General features: G+C 50.2%; 1 protein-coding gene across 1 annotated transcript; it reads left to right on the top strand.

Annotated features, from left to right (window-relative positions):
* Positions 1–15,995: 15,995 nt before the first annotated feature.
* Positions 15,996–26,336, top strand: PRSS36 (serine protease 36). The gene is made up of 15 exons (XM_087417352.1): positions 15,996–16,067; positions 16,368–16,403; positions 16,600–16,635; positions 16,865–17,027; positions 17,447–17,727; positions 19,904–20,070; positions 21,896–22,145; positions 22,254–22,383; positions 22,717–22,973; positions 23,060–23,226; positions 23,587–23,824; positions 23,933–24,074; positions 24,335–24,600; positions 24,678–24,799; positions 25,030–26,336. Exons 1-15 carry the CDS (start codon positions 16,031–16,033, stop codon positions 25,303–25,305), a joined length of 2,568 nt encoding a protein of 855 aa, XP_087273478.1. The 5' UTR covers positions 15,996–16,030; the 3' UTR covers positions 25,306–26,336.
* Positions 26,337–27,616: the final 1,280 nt, after the last annotated feature.

The following is a 27,616-nucleotide window of genomic DNA, read 5'->3' as shown; positions in this document are numbered from 1 at the left end:
GATTCACCCTGAGCTAACATCTGTGCCCATCTTCCTCTATTTTATATGTGGGACGCCTGCCACAGCATGGCTTGATAAGTGGTGTGTAGGTCTGTGCCTGGGATCTGAACCTGTGAACTCCAGGCCACCAAAGCAGAGCATGTGAACTTAACCACTACGCCACCGGGCCAGCCCCTGGGCCAGCTAATTCTTTATTTTGAGGGAATGTCCTGTGTATTCTAGGATATTTAGCAGCATTCCTGGCCTCTACCCATTAGATGTTAGCAATAACCCCCAGTTGTGATAACCAAAATTGTCTCCAGGCATTGCCAAATGTCCCTGGGGGGAGTAGGGGGGCCCAAATCATCCCAGATTGAGAACCACTGTAATACGGATATACCATGAGATTTGAAAAATGAAGTGGATCTAAATGCACAGATATAAAGACTATCCAACTTCTATTATTAATGGGAGGGGGGAGCAAGGTGCTGGACAATGTGTATAATATGCTACTATTTGGGTTTAAAAGCGGGGGAGGAGAGTTACTGACAAATATGTTTGTTTATACATCAAATATCTCTGCAAGAAGAGAAAATCAGTAACAGTGCTTATTTCTGGGAAAGAAATCTGGGAAATTTGGGGTCAAGTGTATGAAGGAAACTCACTTTTCCCTGGGTCCCCTTTTATATTTTAATTTTTTACCCTGAATGTATATTGACCTATTCAAAAAACACATAGACTCTTACAGCACAGCAGGAGGTGTTCAGGGTGGGACCACAGAGGAGGGGTGATTAGTTTTGCAGTGGGTAGGGTGGGATAGGTCAGCCTTCCCTGAGGTGATGACATTTCAACAGGCACTTTACCAGGGAGATAAGGCATTTGTCAGCCCAAGAATAGGTGAACAGGGGACAAAGGGAGGAGCCAGCTTGACGGAGGGCCTGTCCTGCTCAGGCACTTTGGCTTGGTCCCTGTCTACAGGGCGCAGGAGGAAGATCAGGCAACGTCCTTCTTCTCAGGAGCCTTCACTGGGACTGAGGAACAGTGTGGAGGGATGGAGTGAGGGCTTTGGGCCAGACCCGGGCCACCTCTAGCCTGCAGTGCGTCTTTTTGTAAATTACAGAAAGGGATCCCTTCCTCCAGGCCAAAGCAGCCCATGCAGGGCCCAAGAAGAGAAGAGAGCAGGAGCTGGATTTCACTCAGCCCCAATTCGCCCCTCAGCAGATGACTTTTCTGCAGGACAAAACCCACACCATCCTAAGCAGAGGCCCTGAGGTGTAAGACGACTCTGCTACTTCATGTCACTCAAAACAGGAATAAAAGAAAGCAACCTAGTAGGTCTATTGTGGATATCAAATGATATTTCCATCTGGGTCTGGAACGTAGACAGCATGAATAAATGTCCTTTTCTCTCTCACCCGTCTTTCAAGATGTATGGCTTCAAGCAAGAAATAATTGCTTTATTATTTCCTTGGGCAGCACCCAGGACAGGAAGTGCCCCGTGTGGGGGGCCCACTCAGGTTTTGTGTCTCTATGAGACGTTGTCATGGTAAACAGAACTGGGAAGGTAAAGACCAGGCAGATAATTGGGCTGTGCTAAGAGAAAACCTGCTTGGACCAGCCGGAAGAGGGCCACACAGGTCGCTGGGTCTGAGTGACAAGGACAGAAAGCCTCCCAGGAGGCAGGGCCAGGAGACAGAAAGGGTAGGGACAAGGAGTTTGGTGGTCATGGTGACAGAGTAGGAAATTGTTCCTCATAGCTGTCCGCTTCCAAATGGGTTAGAGGTCCCAGGGGAACAAATTGGGCATCCCAAAGTACTGCAACCTGAAATGTAACGTAAAGGCTCTGGTGGCACTTCCGCATCATTGCCTCTAGGGTCTCTAGCTCTAAAGAAAAAGGAGAATGGAGAAGGGCTAAGAAAAGGTGGCAGTACAGGGGCTTCCTGACAAATACAAACAAATCTGAAGAAACTTGTTTATGCTTGACTTGTTTATGCAAAGATTTGAACTCTAACATGCCAAATATATATATTTTTCCAGATTCGTTTGCATATTTTGACAGGAAGATACACGTAAGAAAAGAGTTCTGATTTTCACTGTGGGGCAACTAAAATGAAAATTACACGTATAAAAAAATGTTTTTTAATGGATGTCTCAAGGGAACTATCTGAGCTGTAAGATCCGCTTATGTACTTTTGTTTTGTTTTGAGGAAGATTGGCCCTGCACTAACATCTGTTGCCAATCTTACTCTTTTTCTTTTTTCTCCCCAAAGCCCCAGTATAGTTGTGTATCATAGTTGTAGAGTTGTAGCTCTTCTTTGTGGGACGCCGCCTCAGCATGGGTTGATGAGCGGTGAATAGGAGTGCGCCCAGGATCTGAACCAATGAACCCCTCACCGCCGAAGTGGAACGGTCGAACTTAACTGCCACACCTTGGGGCCGGCCCCTCCACTTATGTACTTTTAAATTTTCTAGGAGCAACGTTTTAAAAAGTAAAATGTATCAGTGAGATATTTTACACCGTTTTTTTCATACTAAGTCTTTGAAATCTGGTGGGTCACCAAGATGAGTTTGTCCAGGCCGCACACAACAAGAATGCACAGACAGACAGACACACGCACACACCTAGAAAGGCATCTCTTGTAATTTCCACGATAGACTTTTCTGTTTCCAACTAAACCATTTTTTTTTGTTTTTTTTCCTTTTAAGAATTTTGCCCTAAGGCTCCTGCCTGTTAGCTGATTAGAAACCAGAGAATTTAGCCACTCCTTTCTTTAGTGAAAGCTTCCTATGAAATAACTTAGGAAAGTTTTGCTTTAAAAAATAAAAAGCATGAAAAGCAGGCATGATAAAATTGGGAGATTTGCTTCTCATTTCAGGAGTTTTCTTACCTGCTGATCCTTATTGAAATAAGGATTTTTGTGGGTAATTTGGCTTTAGTAATTTTTAGGTGAAGACATGTTGGTTCGCAAACTGGCCCCCATACACAGAGGGCAAGGAGAGACTGAAGAAAGAGGCAGACCACTGCAGGTCTAGTTGGCAGGTTTAACTGGCAAGAAACTTACAGAAGAGGCTTGAGGCTTGTCTTAGGTGGGCACAAGACAGTGGATCACCGCACACGCCCGCCAGAATCTTAAAAGTGTATGTAGAGGCCTTGATGGGGTTCAGTCACGCATCACGAACACCGTCCAGATGGTCTCAACAACACATTACCTTCTCAAAGCGTCGTCAAGGAAACGGCTCCAGCTGTGGGAACGGGGGGCAGAATGTACGTTCCCAGGACAGGAGAGGGGATGAGGAGCCTCTGATTGCCCGGCTCCCACTCAAGGGACAACAGTTGGTCACATTCTCTCGATGACCTCCTCCAACAAGATGTGTTTCTTTAGGAGAAGAAACACATCACCCCGTCACCCAAAAACTAACTACCACTGAGTGTAAAACCGGAGATATAGGCCTGGTTTATTTTAGTCCACAGGAAAAATAACATAGCTCTGCTCAACATAATTATCTGCTACTTTTTCTATGACAGTAGGCAAAAACCTCTGGACCACTACCAAAATTGTGTGAAAATTTGCTGATAATCATATCAAAATGTATCTAAATGTAGTGGAATTATGAGGTCATAATTCACCAGGGTTTGCATACATCAGAACTTCCTTTTACTTCTCCAAGACAAGTAGTATTCACATTGAAATGGTTCAAATAAACTCTCTGGGTGAGAGATTTCCTGAATCTTGAATTCATTTCTAGAGCTCTTATCCAGTGGTGTTATCTAAGGAATATAATAAGCATTTGAATATACGCAAGTACCACAAAGTAACTGGAATTTATCAGGAAAACTCAGGATGGTCTTTGATGTCTTTGTTCCAGCTTAGGTAAAGCAGGTCCTGCACACCTATTTGCTTTTGGTAATAATTAAAGAACTAAGACCAAATAATTCAGACTTTTACTTTAGCCTCTAAAATTCCTGAGGAATAAGACCTTTAATTTTTAATCTCTGTACCCTGGAAACACTGTGTCTCTCAAAAAGAGGCCAGAGGGCAAATGGGCACAGGCCTAAAGAGAAAACATGTCCTGATGCTGAAAAGTCGGTGAAACCTGGAGGATTTTTACGTAGAGATGATAAAATATGATACAATGATGTAAGTTTTTTCCCCCAACACAGGGAAAGCAACAACAAGGAAACTGCCTGTAACAGAGAGCGCCTATGATTCTATAAATGGGATAATATAAAAATAGGTTCCAACAGCAGGGATTCCAGTTGGCACGCTGGGGGACCTTATGGCCGCAGCGTCTGATGTGCTGGCTGGGAACACCACTGGGCCGTGTGCACCACAGAGGCTGTTTCAGGAGGAATGGCCCGCAGGATAGGGTGAAGAGCAGAAGAAACGAGAAGGGAACAGAAGAGCCAAACCGCTGCACTGCTTCAACAGGTGTGCTGGCCACCTACTCTGTAAATTATATTAGTACTCCCAAAGCCCAAAATGGAATGGGCAATGATGCTCCCCTATGGGGAAAATATAAAGCTCTGGATAGCACTGTAATTTATTTATTTTTTTTTTTTTTACTAATTTTATTTTTTTGTTTATTTTTTCCCCCAAAGCCCGTAGATAGTTGTATGTCATAGCTGCACATCCTTCTAGTTGCTGTATATGGGACGCGGCCTCAGCATGGCCGGAGAAGCGGTGCATCGGTGCGCGCCCGGGATCCGAACCCAGGCCGCCAGCAGCAGAGCACGCGCACTTAACCGCTAAGCCACGGGGCCGGCCTGATAGCACTGTAATTTAAACATACACTTTTGTGTGATAATATGTATCATAAAACAAATATTTTGGGGCCAGCCCCGTGGCTTAGTGGTTAAGAGCCCACGCCCTGCTGCGGCGGACCAGGGTTCGCAGATTTGGATCCTGGGCGCACACCGACACACCGCTTGTCAAGCCATGCTGAGGCCACGTCCCACATGCAGCAACTAGAAGGATGTGCAGCTATGACATACAACTATCTACTGGGGCTTTGGGGGAAAAATAAATAAATAAATAAAATTATAAAAAAATAAATAAAACAAATATTTTGTGGAAATGTACATATGTATGAAAAGAAGGAAGAAGAAAGGAACCCCAAAAAACTTTTCTTTAGATAGGTTATATCTATCTATAGATATATATTAAAAATTAAAACTAATAATTTTAGGGGGCTGGCCCAGTGGCGTAGTGGTTAAGAGCGCACGCCCCGCTGCGGCGGCCCAGGGTTCGCAGATTTGGATCCTGGGCGCACACCAACACACCGCTTGTCAAGCCATGCTGTGGCAGCGTCCCATATAAAGTAGAGGAAGATGGGTACAGATGTTAGCCCAGGGCCAGTCTTCCTCAGCAAAAAGAGGAGGATTGGTGACAGACGTTAGCTCAGGGCTAATCTTCCTCACACACACACAAAAAAAAACTAATAATTTTTTAAAACACAAGAACACACAGCACACATTTCATTAGCCATCAGAGCGATAATGTCATCTCATGTTATGTAGTCCCTGGAAAACTCCAGAGAGTGAAAAATGCAAATATCCTCTTAGGATTATTATGAAAATAGTTTTGACCTTGCAGACCCTCTAAAAGGGTTTGGGAACCCACAGAGGTCCCCAGACTTCACTTTGAGAACTGCTAAGCTAGATTCTTATGCTGTGGTAATACACAACCCCAGAATCTCAGTAGCTTAACACACAGGTTTACTTCTTGATTCTTGTCCGCTGAGGGCTGACTGAGAGCTCTGCTCTGCATCATCCTCATTCTGGGGCCAGGCCGGAACATTGCTGGTTACTGAGGAAGGGGAAAATCAGAGTTAGAAGGGCTCAGAATTCAAGCTTCGGCCTGGTAGTTGTCCATGTGTTGGAGGAGGTCAGGAAGAGGACGGCTGGTTGACCCGAGAGCTGGATCCAGGCAATCAGAGGCTCCTCAACCACTCCCCTGTCCTTGGAATGTACGCTCTGCCCACTGTTCTCACAGTGGGAGCCGTTTCAAAGACACAGCCTTGAGACAGTAAGGTGTTGATGAGACCATCTGGACAGTATATGTGTCTGAACCCAGTTAAGGCCTCCATATAAACTTTTAAGATTCTGGCGGTGGGTGTGGAGATCTACTTGTCCTGCAGCTGCCCAAGACAAGCCTTGTCTGTAAGTTCCCTTGCTCATTAAACCTGCCACCTACCAATCTGCAGTGGTCTGCCTCTTTCTTCAGTCACTCCTTGCCCTCTGTGTATGGGGGCCAATTTGTGAAGCAACATGTCATTTCCACTCACAGCTCATTGGCCAGAACTAGTCACATGGCTCTTCCTGACTACAAGGCTTGCCTTGTGAAAACGATCCTTTCGAGACTTCTCTTTTGTGAGGAAGATCAGCCCTGAGCTAACATCCATGCCAATCCTCCTCTTTTTGCTGAGGAAGACTGGCCCAGAGCTAACATCTGTGCCCATCTTCCTCCACTTTTTGTGGGATGCTGCCACAGCATGGCCTGACAAGCGGTGCCTCGGTGTGCGCTCGGGATCCGAACCAGGGCCGCCAGCAGCGGAGCGTGCACGCTTAACCATTACGCCACGGGGCTGGCCCCAGGAGATTTTTCTTTCTTTTTTTTTTTTTTGAGGAAGATCAGCCCTGAGCTAACATCCATGCCAATCCTCCTCTTTTTGCTGAGGAAGACTGGCCCTGAGCTAACATCTATTGCTAATCCTCCTCCTTTTTTTGTTTTTTTCCTTTTTTCTCTCCAAAGCCCCAGTAGATAGTTGTACGTTATAGTTGCACATCCTGCTAGTTGCTGTATGTGGGACGCCGCCTCAGCACGGCCCGACAAGTTTTGGGTTGGTGCTCACCCGGGATCCGAACCGGGGCTGCCAGTAGTGGAGCGCACCCACCTAACTGCTAAGCCATGGGACTGGCCCCGAGATTTTTCTTTTTAGTAGGGGAAGAAAGTCTTTTTCAGAAACCGCAGCAGACTTCCCCTGGGTCAGAATTGGACCAATCACTGGTAGAGAGGAATAGTGTTACCCCAAGAGGCTGAGACCCATCATTGTGCCCCCCTGGCAGGAGGTAGGGGAACTACATCTCTGAACAAATTGCTGCCTGCCCAATGGCTGAAGAAAATTGGGGTCTGGTTAGCAAGAAAGAAGGAGAGGGGGGCTGGCCCGATGGCATGGCGGTTAAGTTCGCGCACTCCACTTCAGCAGCCCGGGGTTCAGGGGTTCAGATCCCAGGCACGGACCTATGCACCACTCATCAAGCCATGCTGTAGTCGCATCCCATGTACAAAGTAGAGGAAGGCTGGCACAGATGTTAGCTCGGGGCCACTCTTCCTCAAGCAAAAAGAGGAAGATTGGCAACAGATGTTAGCTCAGAGCCCACCTTCTTTACCAAAAAAAATAGGAGAGGAACAGCTACCACAATCTTCTCCTCTCATTTTTCTTTTGGTCTGCTCTCACACTAGCAATCACAAATAGTATACTGAAATAGGCAGGAAACATACCTAGGGTGTATTTCTTAAAAAGGAAGATTTCTGTTTACAGCAACAGTTGCCTAAGAGATATCAAAACTGAATATTATGTTTCATCACACTGATTCCAACCAGCTGAAGCTAAAAACAGGTATGGACTTTGAGTGACTCCTGGATGCCAGACCCTTATTGGACCTAACTGAAGACTCCTTCCTTCCCAATGAGCAATGGGACTTGTTTTAACCCGTTGGGTCAGACCTATGGATTCATTCCATTCTATCCAAAGTGTTAGTTTTTAATTCTTAATTAGCATATTACCATGAAAACCCCTTCCTAATACTTAAAACTCTCCTGACCTCCCCCTCTCGGCAACCCCATCCGTGAATTTCTTCTTTACTGATGAGTTCCCTCGCCTGTCAAGTACATTCAGCCTTTTTCTTTTTTAAACTTTGGTGATCTTTGTTTTATTCATTGATGATCTTTAGAAATGATATAATTTTAGCTTTTTAAAATAGTTTTAAATGGGAATTTGGTCCACAAGTTCACCATCTAGAACAAGGGTCATTAAGCTTTATCTGTAAAGGGCAGATCGTAATATTTTAGGATTCATAAAGGTCTCTGTCACAAGTACTCAACTCTGCCTTTGTAGAAAAAAGCAGCCATAAGCAATACGTAAATGAGTGGGAGTGACGGTGTTCCAATAAAATTTTATTTGAAAACAGGCTGATGGCTGGACTTGGCCTGAGGGCCATAGTTTGCCAATTCCTGAACTAGAATTAAAGCCACTAAACTACGGGGGCCAGCCGGGTGGCATAGCGGCTAAGTGCGAGCGCTCCGCTGCAGCAGCCCGGGGTTCAGATCCTGGGCACGCACCGACGCACTACTTGTCAAACCACACTGTGGCGGCGTCCCATATAAAGTGGAGGAAGACGGGCATGGATATTAGCCCAGGGCCAGTCTTCCTCAGCAAAAAAAAAAAAAAAAAAAAAAGAGGAGGATTGGCATGGATGTTAGCTCAGGGCTGATCTTCCTCACACACACAAAAAAGCCACTAAACTACGGTGTATTATAAAAATCAACCTGAAAGCAGGGTAGAAATCAAATTGGAAATCCCTGGCTGTACCCAAATCTCCTAAGATATAGCCCTCTGCAGAATCATCCCTAGCAAAAAGAGATCAGGAAACCACATGGCTGCTTCTAAGAGCCGACTGGGGCTAAGTATAAATTGGCCTGTCATACCCTAGACATTTCATGTACTAACCTAACCAAGGCAGTGGCCTTTGGTGATCAGAAGTTTAAGACCATTTACAGGAAAGGTCAACTATCAAGGGAGCCAACCCAATTCCAAAACCAAGATAAAAGTGAGTGCCCCTCTGTAGATAACTATGAGAAATACCAATCCATCAGAGGGCAGGGCCAGTCACAGTCACCAGCAGGCCACCATCGTTCCAAGTATCCAGATCGGCCTAGCTTGAGTCAATGGTCCTGGACCAAGAACTGACCAGGGAGGTGAGGTTGTGTCTTTCAAAATGGCTGATAATATGAGATCGTATGAGATTGGGACCTGTTTCTTCAGGGCATTGTAGGCCCTAGTGAGGAGTTTAGTTTTATTGTAAGAGCCCTGAGCAGCCACAGAAGATTTTTAAGCAGCGGCAAATAATTGTTAAATTTGATTTAATAGCAGCTAAGGCCCCACTCCTCTGGATCAAGGGAGCAGATTGGAGGAATGGTTATTGTAAGCTAGACAAATAACCTAGAACAGTGGCTGTCCAACAAGACTTTCTGAGATGACAGAAATGTGCTACATCTGTGCTGTCCAGTACGGCAGCCACTAGTCAGCCACATGTGGTATTGAGCATTTGAAATGGGGTTAGTGTGACTAAGGAACCGAATTTTAATTAATTTTAATTTTAGTAGCCACACGTGGTTAGGGACCTCTGTGGTGGACAGTACAGGTCTAGAAGTCCAGCACAGGTAGCTCTCCTTTGAAAACTCTGGGGATTCAATGAGAAACCCTCAATATCCTTATAACAATGTGCCTGTTTTTGACTAAGATAGTCTGAATGAGTTTCTACTACCTACAGCTTCCCTCCTCATACACACTCTCATTTTAGATATTTATTTATTTTTTTTTTTAATTTTTTGTTTATTGCAGTAACATTGGTTTATAACATTGTAAAAATTTCAGGTGTACATCATTGTACTTCTATTTCTGCATGGACTACATCATGTTCACCACCAAAATACTAATTACAACCCATCACCACACACATGTACCGAATTAACCCTTTCACCCTCCTCCCTCCTCCCTTCCCCTCTGGTAACCACCAATCCAATCTCTGTCCCTATGTGTTTGTTTATTGTTGTTATTATCTACTACTTAATGAAGGAAATCATACGGTATTTGACCTTCTCCCTCTGACTTATTTCACTTTGCATTATACCCTCAATGTCCATCCATGTTGTCACAAATGGCTGGATTTCATCGTTTCTTATGGCTGAGTAGTATTCCATTGTGTATATATACCAAAGCTTCTTTATCCATTCGTCCCTTTATGGGCACTTAGGTTGCTTCCAAGTCTTGGCTATCGTGAATAAGGCTGCAATGAACACAGGGGTGCATGTACCTTTGCAAATTGGTGTTTTCAAGTTCTTTGGATAAATACCCAACAGTGGAATAGCTGGATCATATGGTAGTTCTATCGTTGATTTTTTGAGGAATCTCCATACTGTTTTCCATAGTGGCTGGACCAGTTTGCACTCCCACCAGCAGTGTATGAGAGTTCCCTTCTCTCCACAACCTCTCCAACACATGTTGTTTCCTGTCTTGTTAATTATAGCCATTCTGACGGGCGTGAGGTGATATCTCATTGTAGTTTTGATTTGCATTTCCCTGATAGTTAGTGATTTTGAACATCTTTTCATGTGTCTGTTGGCCATCTGTATATCTTCTTTGGAGAAATGTCTGTTCAGGTCTTTTGCCCATTTTTTAATTGGGTTGGTAGTTTTTTTGTTGTTGAGATGCATGAGTTCTTTATATATTTTGGAGATTAAGCCCTTATCAGATGTATGGTTTGCAAATAGCTTCTCCCAGTTGTTAGGTTGTCTTTTCGTTTTGTTGATGGTTTCCTTTGCTGTGCAGAAGCTTTTTAGTTTGATGTAGTCCCATTTGTTTATTTTTTCTATTGTTTCTCTTGCCCAGTCAGATGTGGTGTTTGAAAAGATGTTGCTAAGACCGATGTCGAAGAGCGTACTGCCTATGTTTTCTTCTAGAACTTTCACAGTTTCAGGTCTTACATTCAAGTCTTTAATCCATTTGGAGTTAATTTTTGTGTATGGTGTAAGGTAAGGGTCTACTTTCATTTTTTTGCATGTGGCTATCCAGTTTTCCCAACACCATTTGTTGAAGAGACTTTCTTTTCCCCATTGTATGTTCTTGGCTCCTTTGTCAAAGATTAGCTGTCCATAGATGTGTGGGTTCATTTTAGATATTTAGAATTCAGAAAGCACAAAGAACGTACAGGAGAAATATCTGCTATGTCGTGAGTACCCAAGGTCCCACCATGCCCCATCCCCCACGTTTACCACGGGGTCCAGAAAGCTTCCAGAGCACAGGCCTTCAAGTCAGGGCCATGTTGCCTCTAGCTGCTTCTCAAAAGTCTTGCCCTCACCCCCATCCTCTCCTGGCCTCCTCTCTCATCCCCAGTGGCTACACCGGGCTCAGCCACACGTGTCCAGTTTGTGCAGGAGAACCCCAAAGCTGCTCTTCTCAGAGGCAGAGGGTCTCTATCCCAGACCCCAACCCAGATCATTTCCTCTTTCTGTCAGGAACCACCTTCCAAACGGCATATAGTGCATCTCACTAAAGTGAGGTACTCTTTTTTTTTTTTTTTTTTTTTTAAAGATTTTATTTATTCAGTTTTTTCCCCCCAAAGCCCCAGTAGATAGTTGTATGTCATAGGTTCACATCCTTCTAGTTGCTGTACGTGGGACTCGGCCTCACGTTGGACGGAGAAGTGGTGCCTCGGGGCGCTCCCGGGATCCGAACCCGGGCCGCCAGCATCAGAGCGCGCGCACTTAACTGCTAAGCCACGGAGCCGGCCCAGTGAGGTACTCTTGAAGTAGGGCTGCTCATTTAAGACAGAAGTGCTGAGTCCTGGGGCAATTTCTGGCTCCAGTAGGCCTCAGCCACTCGGGATCCGTACTGGGGGAAAGGATGGGAGGTGCAGGAGAGGACCTGGTGCCAGCGTGGTCCCTGGAGACCAAGTGACGGAGGCAGGAGGTGGGGGTGCCCGGCAGAGAGAAATAGAAGGAGCAGTTACTCTTCCTGCCACAAGGGGGAGCTCCAGGAGGGCAAGTCTTGATCATATCGGTCAAGTTGGCTTCTGGTACAGAGCAGAGTCAAATGTTAACTTTTATCAATGGTCTCTCAAATACTCCCACGCAGAAGGTCACTCCATTGAGTAAGATGGAGTGTGCATTTTAGGCCCCATCTCATGTTATTTTGGAGCACACTTCAGAAAGTCTCATTCTTCCATGCAGAGAGGCAACAACACAGTAACTTAGCGAGAAAATGTTATGGCCAAGGGAATAAGGTTGCCAGATTTAGCAAATAAAAATACAGGACACCCAATTAAATCTGAATTTCAGATAAATACAAATAATTTATTAGTATAAGTATTTCCCAAATATTGCATGGGACATAGTTATACAAAACAATTATTCCTTGATTATCTGAAATTCAGATTTAACTGAACATCCTCTATTTTATCTGGTAACCTTACCATGGGTTACATTTGCTTTAACAGTTTTCCAAACTAAAATGTTTGCAGCCTTGCTCTGTGATGGCACCCATTCCAGTGTGCATTAGAGCAGACACCCCAGATTATTTTCTGAGGAGACATACAGCCCTGCCTGCAAGATCTTCACAGAACAACCCTGACCAGAAGTGGAATGACTTCCAATTTCTGCGCATCCTCTTTTCCCAAGGAGATGAGGCACTGCCCAGCTTGGCTGATGTGGAGCGTATGTGGCTCTGCCCTTAACCTATGGAACAGTCTCCTGCTCCCTCCGTTCAGTACTTTTCAAAAGCTTGGCTGAGAGAAACAAAAATTTTTAAGGATTATCTGAAGAATGTCTTTTTTTCTAGGTCAGTGATAATCTTTTTAGGGAGAAGGCCAATTTAGAAAAATGAAACCTGTTACCAAATTTCTTTTAAAGAAATTATCCTTTTTATCAGGAATGTAATATCAACAACTTTGCTTAAGCATGCTTTTATTGTTTCTCCAATTGCTAAAGGGTTTCATTATTTTTCTCTTTCAGAAACTACATAACATGCACGTCCTGGTGTATCTGATGTAATGCTTCACCTTTTACCAAAGTTTGTGGTCTAGGAAAGCATTTTTGGAGCTGGTTCAGTTCGTTTTTCCTTAACCAACCCTGGAATTTACTTAATTGCAAAATGTGTTTGTCTCTTTTTATTCAGACATAACAACCATACAGTAAAGTGCATAAAGTGTACTAATCTTAAGGGTACAGCTCAATGAAATTTTGCATTTGTATACACCTGTGAAGCCAACACCTAGATCAAGATATAGACTTTCCTGCATTCCAGCAAGTTCTTTGTGCTCCTTCTTGTGTTGCCTGTTAGGAAGCTTACAGCAGTGCTTCTCAAGCAAGGGCATCTTGGGATGGAGGAACAATCAGAATCACCTGGGCAGCTTTTGCAACCTGCATTTGCACCCACCAGAAATTCCAATCTGTCTTCCTAAAGGGAAGTGTTCCCCCTTCCTCCCACAAGATCCATTGCTTTGGCGAACCACTGTGCTATTTAGAGAAGCAAGTCCTATTCCTCAGATCTGTTGGCTGGGGAAAGGGTTAAGAATTATTGTCTTAGGGCCGGCCCCGTGGCTTAGCGGTTAAGTGCGCGGGCTCCGCCACTGGCAGACGGGGTTCGGATCCCAGGGCGCGCACTGACACACCGCTTCTCCGGCCATGCTGAGGCCGCGTCCCACATACAGCAACTAGAAGGATGTGCAACTACAACATACAACTATCTACTGGGGCTTTGGGGGAAAAATAAATAAATAAAAAATTAAAAAAAAAAAAGAATTATTGTCTTAGAGCAGCAGTTCTCAAATATGGTCTGGGAACTCCTAGAGGGGTCCCCAAGGCCAAAACTATTTTCATGATGCCCAGTGTACAGCCTAGGTTTCCAAAGGCTACTTGACATGTGATATCCCAACATGCTCGATGCAGAAGCAGATATGAGAATCCAGCTGTATTCTCTTAATCCAGACACTAAAGAGGTTTGCAGAAATGTAAAATAATACCACTCTTCTCATTACTTTTTTTTTTTGTTTTGGAAAATGTAGTTATTTTTCATAAAAATGTTATTTACATTAACATATAAAGGACTTATTTTTTTTAATGAATTTAGTATTTTAAGTATTTCTCAGTTTTAATTTCAAATGCAGTAAATATTGACAGCTATAACCCACATAAGCACACACTCTTTGTTTTTTTTTTTTTTTAATTTTTATTTTTATTTATTTATTTATTTATTTATTTAGTGAGGAGATCAGCCCTGTGCTAACATCCGCCAATCCTCCTCTTTTTTTTGCTGAGGAAGACGGCCCTGGGCTAACATCCGTGCCCATCTTCCTCCACTTTATATGGGACGCCGCCACAGCATGGCTTGCCAGCAGTGCGTCGGTGCGCGCCCGGGATCCGAACCAGCGAACCCCGGGCCGCCGCAGCGGAGCGCGCGCACTTAACCGCTTGCGCCACCGGGCCGGCCCCTGCACACACTCTTTGGATTCCTCAATAATTGTTAAGAGTGTAAGGAGGTCCTGAGAACTACCGGGCTGGCGCGAGCAGTTGGTAGGTGAGGGTCTTCACGGCAGTCAAGTTTTGCTTTAACCACCGTGCACATTCTCTCTTCTTTCCTACATTTTTTTGCCCATTGCCTCATTTTTCTGAGCGTTTCTTGAATAAATGACTGGTTCTTTATCTTTGGAGGGGCAAATGCCTACAAATGAGTGCCCGAGGAGACCTAGAACCTCCAGGATTTGTTAACAAGTCTGAAGTTGTTACCACCACGTTCGCCTTCACTGTCTGCCGTGGACCAGCTGAGGTTAGCAAGATTGTCACTCAATCCAGTCAATTGTTGGGTCCCTGGATTTGCATTTCCTCCCTCCCTGATCACTTCTCATTTTCCCTTGCTCTTGCTGCCCTGGATTGTACCTCGCAATAAAGCACAAGCCTGTAGGCTTAGCCTAGGCCTCTGTTTTCTAGGGAAACTGGACTAATAGAGTTACACCATTATTATTAGCTTATACTATTGGTTAGAAAATAGATATATGTATGTGGATACTCTTTGTCTGACCCTCCATTTCCACTCTCCACCCTTCTCCATCCTGATCTGTTCCCCTGGAGAGCACCCTTTATGGGCCACATCATGGGCTCCCTTGCCCTCTGGCTTCTGGTAGGTTTCAGACGATGGGAGGAGCTGGCAGGTGATCAGAGGGTAGAAGGACAGTGAGATGGGGATTTCTGTTGCCCAGCTCCCTCTCTGCTGAGCCACAGATTGATGAAGGTTGCATTCCTCCACTGAAGGCGCTGGCTGGCCTCTCCTACAGCTGTAGCTCTGTCACTTTCTTGGTTCCAGTATCGGCTCCCTCTCTTTGCCTCTCAGGCAGGGCTCCCCATTACTGCTAGCCCTGGGGTGCTTTACTAGCCCCTGTTGGTTTCCCTTAACCCTCCCTACACCTCTGTAAATAGTTCCTTCATCGAACTCTCCTCAATTCCTCTTTGGGGTGCCATATGTTTCCTAAGTGGACTCCTATGGATATACACTGAGAGGTTGAGTGACTTTCCCAAGGTCACACAAAGACTAAGTGAAAGTACTCACTCTAACACAGAGAAGGGTAGAGTCTTTTTTGGCCTTGCCAGCCTGCCCAGCCCCCTCCCAGAATCCTATGCCCTGCCCAACCTGCCGGAATCTGTGATCCTTTTGTTGGGATGGGATTGAATTCCCTAGGGCCCCTGTTCCGGACCTGGCCAGCAACTCCAGTAACCAGAGCTGTGTGAGAAGAAAAGGCGAAGCCATTGGGGTAGCCGCACCCCAAGCAGAAGTGAGGTCTCAGGTGAGTCATGCCAATGAGGGGCCACCTCCTCTGTCCCAAGGGCCACTGCTCACCTGCAGTCCTGCCTCACCAAGGACCCAGAACATTGGCCTCCCAGCCCCTGGCTATCTTCTCCTTCTACCTTTGCCCACAGGGTTCTCCATTCCTTCCTCCCCCGCCCAACAGGTGTCCTGGAACTAGGACATCTGCCTTCCACCCCCACCCTGGGCCTCCAGAGATGTGAGATGTGCACAGGGATCTGGGTGGGGCCTTCAGGCTCCCTACTTCCCCCTTCCAGCCCCAGATCCTCTCAGATTCCCAGAGATGGGCTCCAGCCAGGGAGGGTGGGGCTGCTCCTGGGGCCATCAGGAGTCACTGGCTCTTAGGCAGTGACAGAGCCGTGGAAGGGAGTAGACCTTCACCCATCTCTGCACCTCCAGCTGACTCAAATGTGCCATGTCCCAGCACTTGCTCCTCCCGCTTGTGATCCTTGGTAACCTCAAGGGACAGAGGATCGCTGCAAGTGGACTGGGTCCTAGCATTTGGGGAGCTGGAAGGCAGAACTTTTGGGTTCTGTGTGCAGAGTGGGGTGTCAGAGGAGGAAGGGTACTGGGACATCAGTAGAAGGAGAGGGGGAGGAGTCGGGAGGGAGAGGAATAGTGCCTGAGAGGAGGGGAAAGGAGGCCTGGGGGCCATGGAGAGATGCAGTAGCTGTAAAGCTTGTGGGGAAGGAGCCAGGGTGGGCACATTGTAAGCACAGGTCTCCAGCTTCTCCCTGACTCCCTCTTTCCAGCCATCAGCCCCATCCCAGGAGCCTTCCAGGACTCAGGTAAGGCAGCTGGACTGGGGGAAAGTCAGAAAAGATAGAAGGGGTAGCATGGGTGCTGGTGGCGGGGCTGGAAGCGCAGGGAACTGGAGAAGAGAAAGGTAGGGGGTGGAGGATGGAGATCAGGAAGATGGGGGCTGGGCAGTGTCAGGGGCTGGAAGTCACCAGACTCTTCCTCTCTTTACCCTCTGACTCACAGCTCTTAGTCCTACCCAAGAAGAACCTGACGATCTGGGTAAGGAATGGCGAGGGGAGGTCCTCAGATCTTAAAGGAGGTTAAGGCTGGCTGAAGGGGATGAGCGAGGTGGAAGTGACCAGAAACTTAGAAGTGCCTACGTCCTCTCTGTTATTTGTTCAGGGGGCAAGGTGAAGCAGGGTCAGGGAGGGGGCTTTCTCCTGAGTTACCCGTGCATCTGGCATGGGGGACAGGAGCGAACCATGACCTCCTCGGTACGCCGTTGTAGACTGCGGTCGCCCTGAGCCCTCTGCCCGCATCATGGGGGGCTCAGACGCGCAGCTGGGCACCTGGCCGTGGCAGGTGAGCCTGCATCAGAGGGGGGGCCACATCTGCGGGGGCTCCCTCATCGCCCCCTCCTGGGTCCTCTCGGCTGCTCACTGTTTCGTGAAGTGAGTATTCGCCCTTGTCCAGCCCCTCTCCTTCAAAAGCCAAGCACGGCCCAAAGCCTGACCCCTGCGTACTCCAGGCTAACTTGGAGCCGAGCTGCCCCCGCCTCCTCGCTCTCCCCCAAGGTGCCCTACGGGGTATCCTGGTTCTCAGCCTGGTGGTGCCGCCAGCAGACCTGTCCCACCGCTCTCCAGACATCCGAGTCTGAATTTCATCTTTCCAATGCCCCTAATCAACCACCTCCAAATCAGATTCGCTCCTCCCCTTTTAAGAGTGTATCTCAACCTCGATCGCCCCAGCACCAAATCTGGGTCCGACTCCGCCCCTCCTGGGTTCCTGCTGACCCCACCTTCTCCCTGGCTCTGAGCCCCCACCCTCCAGAGGGTCAACCTAATCCCCTCCCGCCTCGCCCTCGGCGCAGGAACGGGACCTTGGAGCCCGCGGCCGATTGGTCAGTACTGCTGGGCGTGCACTCCCAGGACGGGCCCCTGGACGGCGGGCAGGTCCACGCAGTGGCCGCCATCCTGGTGCCGGACAACTACAGCAGCGTGGAACTGGGCTCCGACTTGGCCCTGCTGCGCCTGGCCTCGCCCGCCAGCCTGGGCCCCGCCGTGCGGCCCGTCTGCCTGCCCCGCGCCTCGCACCGCTTCGCTCATGGCACAGCCTGCTGGGCCACGGGCTGGGGCGACGTGCAGGAGGCGGGTGAGTAAGGCTTAGGGTGTCCGGGGAGGGAGGTTATCGCAGAGGTGGAGCCTACTGAGCGGTCCTCAGGGCGGGACCTTGGGGGCGTGTCCTAAAAGCGGTGGCCCCGGCAGGGCGGGCCCACGGGGCGGGGCCTCAGGCGGAGCCTGGAGGGCGGGTTTCTGCTGGGCCACGGTAAGTGCCGTGCCTATCTGCATCTACCCTCCGCCCCAAGGGCTCTCAAACTAAGACCACTGAATCATCCCTCCATTCCCTCCTCCTCACCTTTCCTTCTAGTGTTTTTTTCCTGGATTTAGGATTCGACTAGGGTTCCCATCCCAGCTCTGCTGTTTCAGACAAAGCACTTCACTTAAGTCCATTTCCTCCCCTGAAAATTGAGGAAAATAGTGCCCAGTTCATGGGGTTGTTGTGTGGATTAAATGAGAAAACCCACGTGAAGTTTATAGCACAGTGCCTAGCATAGCGGTAATTAATGCATTTTAGATATTTGTACCCTAGGTGCCCCGGGCACTGCAGCACAGCCCCTGGCATATTACTATATGCATGTTCTGCCATTCTTTCCTCCCGTCCCTCCTCCTCCCATCCTAACCTCCCCCACTCATCTCTTTGCTTCCCAACCTCCTGTCTTCTCCCTACTCACCCTGGTTCGTTCAGTCCGTCTTTCATTCATTCAACACACATTTCTTGAGCACCTCCTTGTGCTGGGCACCGTTAGGCTTTAGAGATCCGCCAGTGAACATAAGCCAGAATCCCTGCCTTCTCAGAGCTTACACTCTAGCAGGTAGACAAACAATAAATTGAATAAATAAGCAAACACCTATGTAAGCGGGCGGGGGGTGGGGTGAAATAGACCACTTTTCCATCCCCCATCATCCTCATTATCCAGTGCTACCTTTCCATGTCAGCAAGGCCCCACAATTATTCCACATCTGCTGCAATCAGACTTGTGCAGTGCCCGGGGCTTTGGCGAGGGGGCTTCAGGAGGAGATGCCACAGCCTCTGCTTGCAGGGGCCCCTCAGGGCAGGAAGTGACAAGGAAGGGTCATTCTGAGCACCTAAGAAGTCTGTGCAGAGGGGGCCAGGCCATCCTGACAAAGGGCACCCAGAGCAGGAGATTTCTGGGGAGGTTTTGTGAAGAGAACACATTAGTTGGCATTATAGAAATGTGGAGTGGGGGGAAATGGACGCCATCCTGGGGACCCAGGTGAGGCATAGTGGATGGAGAAGGGCCAGGTTGCCAGGCTGGAGTGGAGGGGATGGAGGCAACAGAGGCTGCAAAAGCTGCTGGGGCTGGACCACCAAGGCCTTCAGGTCAGACTAAGGGCCTGAGTACCCCTCAGCTCCAGAAAGCCCTGGGACAATCAATCCCAAACCTCCCTGGATGACCCTTGAGTACAGCCTCAGCCATCACCTGACCTCTCAGGATTCCCGGTGGGGAGGGAAGTAGCTCCCCCACCCCTTTCTGGATCCTGAGACTTTGTTTCCATCAAAACCACGTTCACCTCAGGACAGGGCTGAGGCCTCAGGTTTAGACAGTGGAATCCATTGCTTGTTCCTGGTAAGACCAGAGCTGAGCTTTGAAAAAATTCCGCCGGCAGCAACAAGTGAAGGGTGGGTTGGGGAACAGACCAGTGAGGAGGCTGAGCCAATCGTCTAGGCTCAAAGTTGTGGCTCCTGAACTCAGGCAGTTGCAGTGAAAATGCCAAGAAGTCACAAATGAGAGGTTTTCTGGACTTGGGAAGTGATTGGGGAGGGAAAGTTGAGATGGGTCAAGGATGACACCCAGATTCCAGGCTTGGTAACTCAGTCTGTATGATGTCTTTGTTGAAAAGTGTGCCCTCTCAGGACCGACACAGCCCACGTCAGGGCTCAGAGCTTAGTGATTTTAACCCCCGCCCGCATCCTTTGTTGGCTGGGGACCTTTGTGCAGTGCACAACCATCCATGGCAGCTCTCCATGGATGCTTGATGGGGCCATGCTGGGATGAGAATGTAGGAAGAAGAACAGAGAGGAGCAGGAGGAGGTGATGATTGGTTTTGGATGTGGGGCGCTGAGGTGCCATGGGGCATCTAGAAAGAGATTTCCAGGAGGCAGCTGGAGGGGACAAAGCTGAGCCCTGGGGAGCAGGGCACTCCCTACCTGCCTCACAGCATTTGCTCTCTGGTTCTGCCTGCAGACCCCCTGCCTCTCCCCTGGGTGCTACAAGAAGTAGAGCTCAGGCTGCTGGGAGAGACTGCCTGTCAGTGTCTCTACAGCCGGCCCGGGCCCTTCAACCTCACTTTCCAGCTATTGCCAGGGATGCTGTGTGCTGGCTACCGGGAGGGCCGCAAGGACACCTGCCAGGTGAGAGGAGGTCCCTGCACCTGCCCAACAGGGCCAGGGAGAGCCCTAACCAATAGGAAGTGGTGTTAGAAATAGATCTCTTCTCTCTCATATCTCTGAGCCTCATCTGCAAAAAGAGGGCAAGACTGCCAATGGATAGGATTGATGTGAAGATTATAAATGGACAGAATTTGGGTCTCAACAAGTGGGCACTATTATTTATGGCAGTATAGTGCAGTGGTTACTCTGGAGTGAGTTGGCCTGGTTGGAAGCCCAGCACCACCACTCATTAGCTGTGTGACCTTGGCCAAGTTATTTAACCACTCCATGTCCAGACTTTCTCATCTGGAAGATGGAGATGATAGTGTTACCCACCTCACACGGTAGTTACGACGATTAAATGAATTTGTATACATGAAAGCACTTAGAACAGTGCTTGGTCCTTAATAAGAGCTAAATAAGTATTAGCTATTATTATCATTATTATTATTATTATAATCCCACATTCCAGCTCAGAGCACAGCACCTGTTGCTTAGTAGACACTCGATAAATAGTTATTTAAAAAAATGAATTAATCCTTCACAGAAGGAAATCTTCCAGATAACCTGCTGCAGGCCAAAACATAGTATATTTTAACCCAGAAACTTTCCTCAAATGACACACATTTTTGAGGGCACTCAAGCATGCCTGGTGGTGATGGGAATTCAAGCTAGATGGTCTTCAGGGTCCCTCTCAATTATGAGGTTCCAGGACCTGTGGACATAATCCCCTGCCTTCTTGAACAGGATTGCAAACAATTCAAATTCCTCTAGACCAGCACTGTCCAGTATAACTTCCTATGATGATAGAAATGTTCTTTATCTGTGCTGTCCAGTATGGTAGTTACTAGCCACATTGGCTATTGAACATTTGAAATGTGGCTAGGGGTGACTGAGAAATGAATTTTTAATTTTATTTCATTTTAATTAATTTTAATTTAAATAGCCATATGTGGCTAGTGTCTACCATATTGGACAGCACAGTTCTAGATGATTCTGAACCTTCTTTGTGACTCTCGTCAGGTCACAGAGATGCCCGACCTGGATTACAGAAATGTCTTAGGGACAATGCCCCAGCATTAAATGGCCCCAGAGGCATTGTTTTAGTGTCTGTTCATTGTAGTTCTTCCTCCTTACTTGCTTTCAAACTGTCCCTTCTTGCTGCTTTTAGATTGCCTATGTCTTTTTCTTTTTTTTAAATTTTTATTTATTTATTTTTCCCCCAAAGCCCCAGTCGATAGTTGTATGTCATAGTTGCACGTCCTTCTAGTTGCTGTATGTGGGACGCGGCCTCAGCATGGCCAGAGAAGCGGTGCGTCGGTGCGCGCTGGGGATCTGAACCCCGGGCCGCCAGTATCGGAGCACGCGCACTTAACCGCTAAGCCATGGGGCCGGCCCCTAGATTGCCTATTTCTAACAGCCTCTTCCTCCTGCATGCTGGCATCTCTGATTTACTTTATCAATTGGGTGAACTCAGAAACCCAAGACAGGGTTTATTTGAACTATTTAATGAACAAGAATCATTTGGCTCTGAATGAGACCTGCAGGCCTCTCTGGCATGGCCTTTAATGCATTAGCTTGGTGCTCCCGGCTTTGGCCGCTCATAAACCTTTCTGCTTTACAAGGCTTTCTTCTGTTTAGAGTTGTAGGGAATACAGAGAACAAGGCACAGCCAAGGCAGGTTTCTAGGAGAAGGTGGCTGTATGTTGAGCCATCAAGAAGAGGTGTAGAAACTCTGTGAGGTGCTGGTGGGTATAAGTGCTGGGTCCCTGAGCTGATCTCCTGACACTGAGTCATCTATCATCAGGGAGACTCTGGGGGACCCCTGGTCTGTGAGGAAGGTGGCCGATGGTTCCAGGCAGGAATCACCAGCTTTGGCTTTGGCTGTGGGCGGAGGAACCGGCCTGGAGTCTTCACTGCTGTGGCTCCCTATGAGGCATGGATACGGGAACAGGTGATAGGGTCAGAGCCGGGGCCTGCCTTTCCCCCCCAGTCCTGGGAGCCCCAGTCAGGACCTTTGGAGGCCACTGATGAGAACTGCACCATCGCCCTGCCAGGTGAGGGGGCAAGACTCCTGGATGTCAGCTGGACATGAGAGATTTGAGTTGGAGTGGAAAAGGCTGGGGGTTCAGGAGGCCCCCTGACCCAGGCCTCTCACCCCTCAGAGTGTGGGAAGGCCCCGCGGCCAGGGTCCTGGCCCTGGGAAGCCCAGGTGATGGTGCCAGGATCCAAACCCTGCCATGGGGCGCTGGTGTCTGAAAGCTGGGTCTTGGCACCTGCCAGCTGCTTCCTGGAGTGAGTAAAAACACAGATTCTTGCCCCCCCCCCCCCATCAGCCTGAGACACTGTCTACACGTAGGCCCCAGCCCTTTCCCTGGGCGGGGTCAGGATGTGGGGCCCCCTTGGGAGATGTAGGATCCAACTCGCAAAGCGAGGTCCTAGTCTATTGGGGGCAAGTAGAAGGGTAGTATAAGTTCCATCCAGGATGCAGGGGTCTGAGTACGCAGTTCTCAGGCCTCAGGCCAGGGATGCAGGATCCTCGCCTAGGCTAGAGCCTAAGCCCGAGTGCGAGGTTTCGAGCTGAGTGTGCAGGATCCGGCCCACGTCCCCAGTCTCCCTATCCCACAGCCTCATCAACTCAGACCGCCAGCCCCGCGACCTGGACAACTGGCGTGTGCTGCTGCCCTCGCGCCCACGCGCGGAGCAGGTGGCGCACCTCGTGCCGCATGAGAACGCCTCGTGGGACGACGCCTCGGACCTGGCGCTGCTGCAGCTGCGCGCGCCCGTGAATCTGAGCGCAGCCCCGCGGCCAGTATGCTTACCGCACCCAGAACACTATTTCCTGCCCGGGAGCCGCTGCCGCCTGGGTCGCTGGGGCCGCGGGGGTGAGCAGGGGCCCGGCGCTGGGCGAGGTGGGCGGCGCGGGGCCCGACTGGGCCGCAGCGCGGGCTCGCTCCCTTTTCCCTCCCAGAGCCCGCATCTGGCCCCAGCACGCTGCTTGAGGCGGAGCTGTTGGGCGGCTGGTGGTGTCACTGCCTGTACGGCCGCCAGGGGGCGTCAGTGCCGCTACCGGGAGACCCGCCCCACGCGCTCTGCCCCGCCTACCAGGAGGAGGAGGAGGAGGCGGGCCGCTGCTGGGTGAGCGGCGGGGGCGGAGCCTGCTGGTCTGAGGAGGACCCAGAGGGGCCGAGGGGGCTCGGAATGAGGCTGAGCGCTCTGGGGGCGGAGCCGGGTCCTGGAGGACTTTCGGGAGGGGCCTGAGGCGGGCCCCGGGCGATGTTGGGCTTTCTTGCTACCCTTCGGTTTAAAGAGAATCCTAAAGCAAGGGCTGACTTTTTATATAGATTAGTATTGGAGCCTGGCTTGGAGGAGGTGGGACCTGTTATGTCCGAGTACATGAGATTGTGGAGTCCAGGAAAGCCCCAGGATCTTTGATACACTCTCACCAACTTGCGCACACTCACAGAGGCTGGCAACGCACATGCTCTCTTGCAACAGAACGACTCGAGTTGGAGCCTTCTGTGCCGGGAGGAGGGGACCTGGTTCCTGGCTGGAATCAGAGACTTCTCCAGTGGCTGCCTACGTCCCAGAGCCTTCTTCCCCCTGCAGACCCATGGCCCGTGGATCAGCCATGTGACTCGGGGAGCCTACCTAGAGGACCAGCTGGCCTGGGACTGGGGCCCTGAGGGGGAGGAGACTGAGATACAGACTTGTCCCCCACACACAGAGCATGGTGGTGAGGAGGGCCATTGGGGCTTAGTTCCTGGTGATGCTTAGACCCATGGTAGGGGCTTCAGGGGTCAGCTGTGGGGTCCCCACTGAGGTGGTCACCTCCTCTCCCTAGCCTGTGGCCTGCGGCCAGAGCCCGCTCTGATGGGGGTCCTGTGGCCCTGGCTGGCAGAGGTGCATGTGGCTGGAGATCGAGTCTGCACTGGGATCCTCGTGGCCCCAGGCTGGGTCCTGGCAGCCACTCACTGTGTCCTCAGGTGGGTCTCACTCATCTCCTGGGCAAGAGGGAAGAATTGGAGATGGACCAAAGGACTCTTGCCATTGAGGGCTCTTACAGCGCAGGGAAATTGCTGTGAAGTGTTTTGAGACAGAAGAGAGATTCAGAGGGAGGAATAATGAGAGAGTTGGTGGAATGACCCTGGAGATTCATTCCACACTTTCCCCTGGGCTGGGAAGAACTTTAGTAGCAATCAGGAGCAGGGGGGACAGGAGGTGACATTGGGCCTTGTTCCAACAGGCTGGGCTCTACAACAGTGCCTTATATTGAAGTGTACCTGGGCCGGGCAGGGGCCAGCCCCCTCCCACAGGGCCACCAGGTATCCCGTTTGGTCATCAGCATCCGCCTGCCCCGGCACCTGGGACTTCGGCCCCCCTTGGCCCTTCTGGAGCTGAGCTCCCGGGTGAAGCCCTCCCCATCAGCCTTGCCCATCTGCCTTCACCCAGGAGGTATCCCCCTGGGGGCCAGCTGCTGGGTGCTGGGCTGGAAGGACCCCCAAGACCGAGGTGAGAGCCCTGGGTCCTGGAGGTGAGAGGTGACTGGAGGCCAGAATCCCTGGGACAACCCTCTTTCTTCTCTCTAGTCCCTGTGGCTGCTGCTGTCTCCGTCTTGACACCACGACTCTGTCACTGCCTCTATCAGGGCATTCTGCCCCCTGGGACTCTCTGTGTCCTGTATGCAGAGGGGCAGGAGGACAGGTGTGAGGTACAAGGGCCTGGGCATCCTGGTCCAGGGAGGGGAGAGGCAGTGTTGGGCAGCTGGACCCTAGAGAGAGAGCAGGATTGGAATTCTTGGGTACTGGGCCCCAAATGGGAAGAAGCACTGCTTTCTGGCCGGACCTTGGAGAGAGACCAGGGGCCAGGATGCCTAAGGATGGAGACAAGCAGTGCTTTGTGGCTGGACAGACGATTTTGGCCTTGGCTCTGACACTGCAGGTGACCTCAGCACCTCCGCTCCTGTGCCAGACTGAGGGGGGCTCCTGGGTCCTTGTGGGCTTGGCTGTTCGCGGGAGCAGGGAGCTGTTTGCTGCCATTGGCCCTGAAGAAGCCTGGATCTCTCAGACAGTGGGGGAGGCCCATTTCCTGCCCCCCAGTGGCTCCTACTGGCCCCCTGAAGGCAGCGATCTCTGCCCCCCAGACACGGCCAGGGCCTCAGGATCCCCTCAGGCTGCTCTGTTCCTGCTGCTACTGATGCCCCTGATCCAGGGCTGAGGGGGCCTGGGTCCCTGGGCTACCTCTCCTTGTCCCCCGCCACCCTCCTCCAGCCTTCCACTTCCCGCCCAGTGCGGCTGGAATGTGACCCAACCGGCTCTGTTCCTTTGCCAAAATCTCCACAACGCCCCACCCACCTAGACTGCAGCGGCTTCAGATCATTGGGCCTCAGTGCCTGGCTATTTCGGGCCCTGGAATCCTTGGGGGCAGTGGAGCAGACAATAAAGGTGTAACCACAGACACGTGGCCTTGTGACATTGCTGGGGGCAGCCTGAGGGGCTGGGGGAAGCCCCAGGGATAGGGACCCTCCCTCCTGGGTCTCTGTGAGTCAAGCCTTGGGCTCCCAGGAAATGTGTCCCTGATAACGTGGCAGCTGTCCCTCATTCCTGCCCCAGGGTGTTGGAGGTTGGGTGGCCAGCTGAGTGTGTGTCACCTCTCCAATGGAATCAGCATCCCCAGCACCTGCTGGACACCTCAGCCCTAGCTCAGACCCTGCTGCCCCTCCCCCCAGAACAAGAAAGACTGAGAGTGAGGGTCAGAGGAAGGGTCCAGCACTCTGAGATTCCAGGGTCTGTCTACCATATCTTATATCCACAGGGAGCCGCCCCCCATAACACACCCTGATGAATGATGCCCCAAAGTGTACACCTCCAGTGTCCCCAGTACACACACATGACACTTGAACCCTTCAAGGGTCCACCACTTTCAGGCCCTGCCCAGAGCCCCCAGGTTTGGGCCCCATCATGCTTGTGTGTGTGTAGATCCCACTCCCTCCCCTCCCCCGACCAGTGCTGCTCCCTGCATTAACTCGAGCACATTTCTTGCTGACTACTAAGTCAGGGCACAGCTGAGATTTGATAGATAAGCCCACGAAGTGCTCCCAGTGTAGTGGGGGACACACATGGACACCCTTGGCTGAGGGTCAGGAAAGGGTCATAGAGGAGGTGATGTTTGAGCACAGAAAAAGGGCAAATGAGGAAAGGGGGGTGCTTGGGGTGGAAGCCAGCTGATGAGGGTGCAGAGGGGTCACCCCGGGCTGCAGTCAAATCTCTGGGTTGAATAGGCAGAGGATGGGGGAGGGGAGACCTAGAGGGAAGTTGGAAGTTCTGCTTGGGAGACTGAGGAGATGGGCAGAGGTTGTTGAAGGGCCAGGCTTATCTTTAGCTACCAGGTCCCAAAAAGAATAGTCCCCTGAATCTGCACAGGGACAGACATCACCCCCTGCTCCCCATACCCAGCCCATCACCCATATGCCATCCCCCACAAACATTTAATATACCTCATCCACTACCTAAACCCACCCACAATGCCATATCTTGCCCCCTCCTCCCCAGCTTAGACACCTTCCGGAGTCAGCCTCTGTCCCCTCACTCACTCCAGTAATTCCCTACCCTCCGGTTTGGGTCCTGAACTCCTGGCTCAGCGGTCTAGTCTTATGGAAGGTAGGCGGGGAAGCAGGGGTCTGTGTTTCTGAAGCTTGAAGCCAACATGCATTCCCAGTGCCCACAGACTCATACACTGACAGAGGGTGCACCTGGCCCCCAACCCGGTCACTCGGGCCTCCTTCCCCCAAACCTGTGCCACCTGCGCCCTCCACATGAGAACGCTTCACCTGAAACACCCTTCCCCCAGCTCTGCCTTGTTAACACCTTTTCATAACCCCTTTAGGTCTCAGTTCTAAAGGCACTTCCTCGAGGATCCCTTCTTGATGCCAGCCATGTCAAGCTCCTGTGAATGGCTCCCAGAGCCCCCATTCTTCTTTCTCCATCACAGTTCCTACTTTGAAATTATTCTGTAATTGCTTGTGTGACTATCTGATTCAAGTCTGTCATCCTTACTTCAGGGTGAGCTCAGGGAAGGCAGGGACGGTGTCTGCTTTGTCTCCCGTGCCTGGAACACAGTGGGTGCTCAGTAAATATTTGTGGGATGATTGGCACTGCCAGACACGCTCACCACACCTCACCACAAGCGGATGAGGCTGCCGGCTTCACAGAAGGGCCTGAAATGGCCCTAGCCCCAGGCAGACCCGGGTGTCCTGGGTTCAGACACCAGGCCTAAGGAGAGAAGGAGGCAGGAGTGGCTGTGGCCCGATGATAACAAAGGCTGGGCCAGGCCCTGGGGGGACATAACTGTCTGGGAGACCTGAAAAACCTGGGGCAAACAGCAATTGGGTAGCACTCCAGGGAGTCAGGCCCTCAGGGTTCCCAGTCCTGCCCGGGGCTGCTCTCTGGCTGATCTCTCTCTCTGTCTCTCTGTCTGTCACACACACACGCACACGCACACGCACACGCACACACACACACACACACAC

The sequence above is a fragment of the Ceratotherium simum genome, chromosome 26 (genome assembly GCF_057802395.1).
Source record: "Ceratotherium simum simum isolate JZ-2026a chromosome 26, ASM5780239v1, whole genome shotgun sequence".
Lineage (NCBI taxonomy): Eukaryota > Metazoa > Chordata > Mammalia > Perissodactyla > Rhinocerotidae > Ceratotherium > Ceratotherium simum.
Note: the sequence above shows the minus strand (reverse complement) of the source record. Positions and strands in the feature narration are given on the sequence as shown.